At 39.7% G+C, this 8,880-nt stretch overlaps 1 protein-coding gene across 1 annotated transcript; it reads left to right on the plus strand.

Annotated features, from left to right (window-relative positions):
• The first annotated feature begins 5,569 nt into the window (after window positions 1–5,569).
• LOC116851822 lies at window positions 5,570–8,104 on the plus strand. Its single transcript, XM_032831644.1, has 5 exons — window positions 5,570–5,577; window positions 5,651–5,806; window positions 6,983–7,074; window positions 7,416–7,491; window positions 7,748–8,104. Exons 1-5 carry the CDS (start codon window positions 5,570–5,572, stop codon window positions 7,887–7,889), a joined length of 474 nt encoding a protein of 157 aa, XP_032687535.1. The 3' UTR covers window positions 7,890–8,104.
• Window positions 8,105–8,880: the final 776 nt, after the last annotated feature.

Raw genomic sequence — 8,880 nt, forward strand, 5'->3', positions numbered from 1 at the left:
AATTATAAATTATAAATTATAAATTATAAATTATAAAATTTATTTTTCATATACAATATTAAAATTTTATGTTAATGTTTTATATGTTAATGATCTGTGTAATATATAACAAATAACGAAACATGAAATTAAAAAAACAAAAAATATAATAATGAAAGGTGTTATGTAAATCTCTTTTATTATTATTTTTGGAAGAAATACAAAATTAAATTTTTTATAGAAGCTTCTCCGACAAACAGTTTTATATAATAACGTTTTTCTTAATATTTATCTACTTTAAATATTTATATAGTTAAAAGAATTTGTGTTTATAAAAGTGAGAACTGAAATGTTAATGATTAATCATTCGCACTTGGCGTAAACCTCTTTATATCATTACTTTTGTAGAGAGTACAAAATTAAATAGCTATAGCTCAAAATTAATATTTTTGTAAAGACTTGTAAAATATCTTTTAACAGGATTTGTTTGTTATACTTTTTTTGTAAAGATTCTTTGCATAACAGTTGTTTTAAGTAACAATTTTTATCTTTTGTATTTTTTTTTATAAATAGCCAACTGTTATATAGTTTTTGTTCAGTTGCTTCTTTAATATTTTTTGTAATGACAATTTTTCTGAGTAACAACTTTTTAGTATAATTATTTTAAAATGTTTTTTTTTATTGTATTTTTCAGTAAAGTATTTTCGAATGTACAATTGATCGGGCAAAAAGATTGTTTAAATAATAATTTTTAAAATATGTTTTAGCTGCTTTTAGTTTTCTTATGTTGTTTAAATTTTTAATCAGATTTTGTTGTAATTTTTTATGTAAAGCTTTTTTGTAAATTTTAAAACAATACGACAAAGCGCGTGCACTTGGCTTCTTTTTTTTACTTTATAATATTTCGTGAAAGTTTATAATATTTCGTAATGCTGAAGCAACGCTTTTTAAAGTACGCTCAGTGAATATTGATACATCTTCATATAGAGAGACTTGCTGTCAGACTTTTCAAACGTTTAAGAAACGTTTTTCCCAACGCCGTAAGATAAGCGTTTTTTCTCCGTTCAGCAAAAGCTCTTCCAATGCGGCTATTGTAAAATTAATGAATTGTAAAACGTTTATGCAAACGGCTTCGGAACGCGCAAGAAACGCTTTCATGAAGAAAGTTTATAGACCAAATATAAGACGTTTATATCAATCGAAGTGATGTACTACTGTGTCCAAAAAGTAAGGTGACATTGCATTTATTTCGAAAATTCTTTATTTATTCTTGCAAATCAATTTCGTCCCCTTCAAAGTAATCCCCCCCTGATATAATACACTTATTCCAACGGATTTTCCAATCTTCGAAACAGTTGTAATAATCGATTTCAGGAATGGCCTTTAGCTCCTTCTTCGCAGCGGCTAACTGTGTGACGATAATGCACCGTCACACACTGCGCTGATTATTCGTGATTTTTTAGCCAAAAACTCGACTAATATCGTTCCACAACCACCGTATTCACCTGATTTGGCTCCATGCGACTTCTGGCTCCGGGGACACCGTTTCGAGTCGATAGAAGAGATTCAAGCCGCTGCGAAGAAGGAGCTAAAGGCCATTCCTGAAATCGATTATTACAACTGTTTCGAAGATTGGAAAATCCGTTGGAATAAGTGTATTATATCAGGGGGGGATTACTTTGAAGGGGACGAAATTGATTTGCAAGAATAAATAAAGAATTTTCGAAATAAATGCAATGTCACCTTACTTTTTGGACACAGTAGTAGTGTTTAAAGCAACAGACTCATAATCCAAAGGTGCCAGTCGGTCCAAGTTCGAGTCACCCTTAGTGCCAGTGAGAATTTTTATATGTGATGTAATATTGGAATCAAGTAAAATTTTCAAGTAAAATCAGTAAACACTATGACATTTAGGAATAGTTCCTAAATATAAAAATATAAATAGTTTCTGTATATAAAAAAAAGGTATCTGAAATATTTCTCATATATTTTTGAAACTTTGAATAATATTTTAGATACATATTAAATAGTACATTATAGCGAACATTTTATGTATCTGAAAGATATCTTTAAAATATATTTTTAAAAGATATTTAAAAGATATGTCTGAAATATTTCTTTTAAATGTTTTATATTTTATTGAAAACTTTTTAAAAGTTTTCTGAAAATATGTCGGTGCTGTGTAGGAAAAGTAAACGTCATGCAAACGCCATGCAAACGCCTGCAAAGTCTCAAAAACGCTGTATACAAATGTCTTTCAAACGCTGTAGTGTTGCTATTTCCGCTTTACGAATTCTGACAATTTCTAAACTCTCAACGAACTCCTGCAAACGCTTACGTAAACGTTAAACAAACGTTTATGAAACTTATTATTTTTGTCGGCTTACAACTGCCTTTTGTCGGCTTACAGGGGGTCGGCTTACAACTGCCGACATCTTTATACGACAACCGACAATAGGTGTTTACGATAATTCGAGTTGGAGTCAGTACGAGTTATTTTCACTAGGGCCAAAAAATATAATAGGCATAAGTATCTAGTACCCAGATAGCAAAACTTGCGCGAGTAGATTTTGCGCAGAGTCTGTCAACAGTGTCTGTTGATAGAATGGCAACAGACACAGATTGTACACAGAATCTGACGACAGATTGGTGACAGACTGCGCGCAGAGCCTGCCGACAAACTTTGACGGCAGATTGGCGACAGATTGCGCGCAGATTCTGTCGTTTCGTAGATTTTTTAATTAAATAGCATATGTACGCTATTAAATGGTGTACTTTCACATGCACACAGTGTAAAACGAATACAAATCTGTGATCAAATAGTTTGATTAGTGTCAGTTTATTTATAATAACCAATTTCAAGTTCTAAGTTTCATTTAAAGTTTCATTATGTATTAGTCGCAAATGCAAGTTATGTTGAAATCGATGAAACGGAAAATGACTATTATTGAATAATAATTTAACATAAATCGAAATTAATCATAGCTTTCAGTATGAAATTTAATGTAATATTATGAAATATAAGGAAAGATAATGAAAGATAATGAGTATTGTTGAAAAATAACATATAAAATAACATATAAAAGTTTTAAGTATTCAATATAATGAAATTAATTAAATGTTACTAAAAATGGTTGTAATTACCCACTGGGCAAAAAGTTATCAAAAACATCTCTAAAAGATATCTGAATCTGGAATCTAATAACATGAAGAGGTTTCGAAAATCTGTCGAAACGATAACAAAATATTATCTAATGCCGTTTTTTGAGGACAGAAAGATATCACAGAAAGATGTCAAAATGGTATCAAAAAAGGATATCTTTAAGATATCTCAGGTATGTCAACATATTAAAATTACATTTATGATGTCAAAATAATTCCTCAAAATAGTAGTAATTATGAAACAAAGAGGTCTCCTCACCGATTTGTCAGATCGTATATTTTGATCGTAGAATATGATTCTGCAAGAAAAAGCGTCGCTCTCAAGCGGATTAAAAGTTATAAAGTGTCGACAATATGCGCTGACGTGATTTTCTGCATCGCTATCGACGGCGAGTAGGTCTTGTGTTTCTTCTTCTTCGATGGTTCCGTCGTCGTCTCGGAATCCTCCGTCGTGGCTTTCTCTTCTTCTTCTTCTGCCTCGCGATTATGTGTTACCATTATTGCTCTTGAGCCGTAAGTGGTGGTCAAATAAATACTTGCGTTCTTTAGGATCAAGGGTTGTGGTGTAATTTTATCATCCCCGCGCAAGTAAGAATGCACGAGGTCAAATTCCTCTTGAAACTTCTGCCACGCTTCGAGTTCGAGGTAGATATAATCCGCCGAATTTCCGATTAGTTTTATCGCCGCTTCGTACCTCCCGGCGTCGTTTTCTTGCAGCCCCACTTTCACACTCTTCGTATCCGAATTGTTTAAAGCGTATGTTGTGGACAGTAACATGTTTCCCTTTCGATTAAAGTTTCGGTTACTTGTGAAGTCACTGCGGGCGTTATTACATCCGGCCTTCTCGATATTCCGCTTCGCGTTGTTAGCGGCCATTATATTTCTTACGACAGTCGCTCCTCGAATAACCCGTGAATAATTTTAACAAACGTCAACTTTTCGTAACAGCGAAACATGACTATCGGAGCACTACCGAGCGTATGAAGCCCGCGAGTGACCAAGAGCGGTTTTATAGGGTCTCGAGAGTGTGAAAAATGCATAGAGGAGAATAGTATACGCATACCAAAAATATTTATTTAATAACATTTTTTAGTTACACTTCTCTGAAGCGCTTTTCTAGGAAGTATTTTTCTGGAATTTTCTAACGTCGGGGAACAAATGCAGGGGGCTTTAAGCGTGCTAGTTTATCGCGATCGACAATAATATTTTATACCGGAAACTCCACGTCCTTTGAATGTTAGCCGTCACGTTCATATTTCAGGCTTTTCTTCATCTCGCGGTATTTCTTAACCCGGGAGTGCAGTCGTTAACGTGGCCATCCCAATAGATGTTTGGCGGCGCATCGAGCGACGCTGGCACGACAAAAATAAAAGACTAACGTTAATAGGCGTGCTATGGCCTTTTAGACCGTCCGCTACAAACGCATCAAATTTCGCATAGAAATAAGCGGTCTACGTCGTCTACTTCTCTATGCTATACGGGGAAACATCAAAAAAAATTTACGTAAAAGTAAAAATACGATAATATAAATAGATTAGATGCTATAAATGGAAAACAAAAAAGTACGGGGAAATGACCGGTACGACTCCGCTCCCGAGTTAAGCGCAACGGCTTGCCGCGACTGTCGATAATATTCTATAGCGGCCGCTTTTAAGTTAACCCCTCCTTTGTATGTTAAGTGCTCGCGTTTTTGTCTCAGGCTTTTCCACGCGTCTGATTGTTTCCGAATTCAGGTTTAAAAAAAAAAGCAACCCGGGCAGGCACGCGTGCAGAAGCCGTGCAGACACCGTGCTCATTTCAAGATGCGCGTCGGGAATCATGTCGCCGGAGGCGAAAGACACGCGTCAAAAACAAGTGTTCTCACGTTCTTATGAAGCGGAGCCTTTAAAAAAGAGCGGTATATAAACAGTCATATTTGGAATATGTCGCGAATTAGCTGTCTATCGTAACAGCCGGGCACAAGCGAAAAATAGCTAACGGTATTTCACTCCCCGCGTCTTCCGACTCAACCCGAGAATTACCGTCGAAGATGCGGCCGGAACCCACTTCTGGCAAAAAAAATCATTTTCCTAGAGGAAGCGCGTCACTAGATACGCATCGTATCGTTCTTTTGTCGGCGAATGGCCACGCATTCTGCACGCACATGTGGTAGAAAAAATAACTTTGAAAACGTATAAAATCGTCCGCCCCCACCTCGATGTTACCAAGCGTATTTTCGACGATAAACCCTAATAATTTTAAAAATCCGTCCTTCTCTCTCTTTGGAGAAGCGTTTTGTCCTAGGGGAGAGAGGAGTGAGGTTTTGGGGGTATATATGTGAGGAGAAAACTCCGGTTTCGCATTTTCCACCGTTAGTTTTCCGCCGTTAGACACGTTACAATGTCGCAAGTCGGTAAATTAGTATGCGAGTTCATCATTACGACTTCAAATGCCAACGTGAATATCAATAGCGTTCGATATTTGACGCGGAAAATTATATTTTATTTTATTCTTTCGCATGCGCTTGTAGCAGCACGCTGCTAGCGCTTTTGGGAAAGTGCGAGAAATTTCGGGGTGATCCGAAATTAATGAAAATAATCAGAGAAATTCTGATATTTCGACGAGATTTTGAGGAGAACATCGAAGACGTGTGGGATATTATCGCCGACGTGATATCCTACAACGGGTAAGTTAAATCATATAGATTTTATAGCGAAAACTAAAACTTTGTAATTTACGCGAATTTTTAGAATAATTATTGTTTTATCGTTTCATAAGTCCGACTCTCGCATCTGTCGGTATCAGTAACGGGAGGCGCTTGAGCTTCTTCCACGGGGTCGTAAACGCCTCGCGGAGGAACCGCCTTACACGAATTAGGCGACTTCACGTAAGTACAAATCGAGAGAGGAGTAGCGGATTTAAGGTGCTTTATCGGGTAAATTATGTAACGCTAAAATAAATTTTAGGCTGTAATAATGCTCCAACATCGGAAGCCGACCTATCGGATTCCGACAGTATTTGCAGTGCGGAAACGGTTGCTAACGAGACCATCGTCGTTGAACCCGTACGTAAGGCATCACAAATATTTATAAAATAACAAAAGTGTCATATTAAAATTGATTTCATGCGATATAAGTTGTTGCGTACTCGACGCTCTAGTTGGAGAGCGAGCGCCGGTTGCCAAACGTCAAGGGGGCGTCAGGCGCCGAAAAGTGACGCGGGGCGGGTACAGGTAAGCTCGGCAGGGCTTTTGTCACGTCCGCCGCGATTATGCTATCCCGCTAATTTTATTTTCTTCAAACCATACGAACGCCGACGCGAGCGCCACCTCATTAGGTGGATGGTAAGTCACTGCGGGCCCTAAGCCCGCCGACGCGAGCGCCATCTTGTTAGGTGGAAGGTAAGTCACTACGGACCTTAAGCTCGCCGACGCGAGCGCCACCTCGTTAGGTGGAAGGTAAATCACTACGGGCCTTAAGCCCGCCGACGCGAGCGCCACTTCGTTAGGTGGAACGTAAACCATCCCTACTGCCTCTCCAACCCCTCCACCAAGGAAAGCCATTCCCACTCCCTGAGACCAGGTAACTTTCCCGAACTCTCGAGATCCTTCCAGACCCTTCCCGAATAACCGAGAACCTTCCAGAATCTTCTAGAGGCCTCTCGATCCTTCCGCTAAGGAAGACCTTCCCCACTCCCTGAGGTCAGGTAACTTTCCCGAATCCTGGGATCCTTCCAGACTTTTCCAGAACCCTCGAGAACCTTCGAGATTCCTTCCGGAATCGTCCAGATGTTTTCTCAACCCTTCCGGGGGAAACTCCTTCCTCGGATCCAAAGGGTTTATAAGGCGTTGCGCAAAACGCAGTCAGTCAGTCTTAATCCGGGAGTCCTACAAGTCGGTTGTGCTACCTACTACACGACGTGAACAGTACACTCATCCCTATTTAGGATCCATACGTTAGTGCAAGTACCTATCTTTCCAACTCCCGCACTCTAGAATATCTCTACTACTTCTAGTTAACTTACATCCAACCTTAGAATATTCTCGTATACTACATCTAAATTTAACGTTATAATATAAGAGCTCGCGTTCAACCAACGTAAATGTACACTATTACTACTTTGATTAAAATGTTGCAAGTAAATTCATATCGTGGCAAGAACATTCAACCTGTATTAGTAATCTAATGATACGTGTAACAATCAAGTAGAAATATTTCCTTGTTAACTTAATATTTCACTCTAAAATAGTCTTATTCTCGAACCTTCCCTAATTCCACGCGTCCAAAACGGTGCAGCTAGTGAAGCCAGTGATGCAATTTTGACCTGCGAGCGGATCCTCCGACATTCCGGGTTTAGCCCTTCCGGCCTCAGGTAACGAAACGCAAGGCAGGCACGGAGCCGTCCCTTGTGCTCGCCGTCTGTGCATCGTTCTCTGTGCCACTGCACTGTAATTTGCCGAGTAGCGACTAGAGCCGTACTTGCGCTCCCTACCAAATTACAGTCTCTGCCTTGTAATCCGCTGAGCGGCGACTAGAGCCGTCATTGTGCTCCCCGTTCAGAGTTTGCAAGAGCGGAATTGCGTACGCGGCTGATATGAGCAACTACTAGAAATTGCATTTATGGCTAGGACACGCCGTGCCGGACGCAAGGTCCAGCGACGCTTATACAATCGACTATACGCGCCCGTACGCGCAAGTGATAACACTTTAATCGGAATAGAATCCCCGCTACATCCCGTTCCCAACAATCCTACCGACTCACCAAAGTGACGACGCCGTATCCAAACTTGCCTCCGCTTGATATTCCGGAGAGTGACCCACGAAGGTAACGATATATGGAAATCTGAGCGGAGCTGTTGTATACGCACGGGAGCGCCACGCCCGACCACTGGCACCAGGAACCTGAGGTAATCATTCTGGAGTAAGGCCACCGCCACCAGGAGCTTGCAGCAACCACCTGGGATCACTTCTCACCTGGGGAACGCCATTCAACTGACCAAATGCACGGCGCACCGGTAAGTTCAAATTACCTCGCAATTATTTTCTTTTGCGCGCCACTTTCGATGACCGACTATCGCCGGTAACTCGAAGTCGGTAATTCGAAGTCGGTAATTCAACGTCGGTAATTCGAAGTCGATAAAACTCGAAGTCGGTAACTCGAAGTCGGTAACTCGAAGTCGGTAATTCGAAGTCGATAACTCGAAATCGGTAATAGAACCCAGATAACTAAACGAAATACCATCGGGACCCTTAGATCGTATATTCCCCGGGTAGAGCCACACAGTTCAGCGATCCAAAAACCAAGCGATCGTGCCCCCGCTCCAAGGCCCGAGCAGGGACGTAACAAATTTTTGGTGACAGCGGTGGGATCCGTTAATGGTCCCACGCACAGACTTCTATACCTTACTAGACTGCTAACTTATTATGTATAAAGCGGTCAAGTTGTTATGTACAAATGGAGTATGTACAGTCCTCCTTTCTGCTCATGCGCTTTACGGCTCCTGAGTCGCTGTGATTGTCCTTTAATGATAGTCAGAAGCGAGAAAATGCATGTCAAGAATTCTTGCGTTATATGTTCACATAAAAAGACATACTCACAAAATAACATTTGTGATCGATTCAGCACACTTATAAAATTACCGAAAATTTTTCTTTTATTAGGACAATCAACAAAAAGTCGCAAAATTAACTTGACGCGGAACTTATTTTTTTAATTTACTAGAACACCACATAGCGCGCGCTTCGCGCGCGTCACTTTAGC

This window comes from Odontomachus brunneus, unplaced genomic scaffold, assembly GCF_010583005.1.
Source record: "Odontomachus brunneus isolate Ranch 3 - 2012 unplaced genomic scaffold, Obru_v1 Obru_scaffold_192, whole genome shotgun sequence".
NCBI lineage: Eukaryota > Metazoa > Arthropoda > Insecta > Hymenoptera > Formicidae > Odontomachus > Odontomachus brunneus.

Bases quoted from the DNA above. Each gene is read 5' to 3' on its own strand.
- LOC116851822 (XM_032831644.1), top strand. The intron at 5,807-6,982 runs GTAAGTTAAATC...CGCAAAACGCAG, and splicing joins GACGTGATATCCTACAACGG to TCAGTCAGTCTTAATCCGGG. The intron at 7,492-7,747 runs GTAACGAAACGC...ATTTATGGCTAG, and splicing joins TTTAGCCCTTCCGGCCTCAG to GACACGCCGTGCCGGACGCA.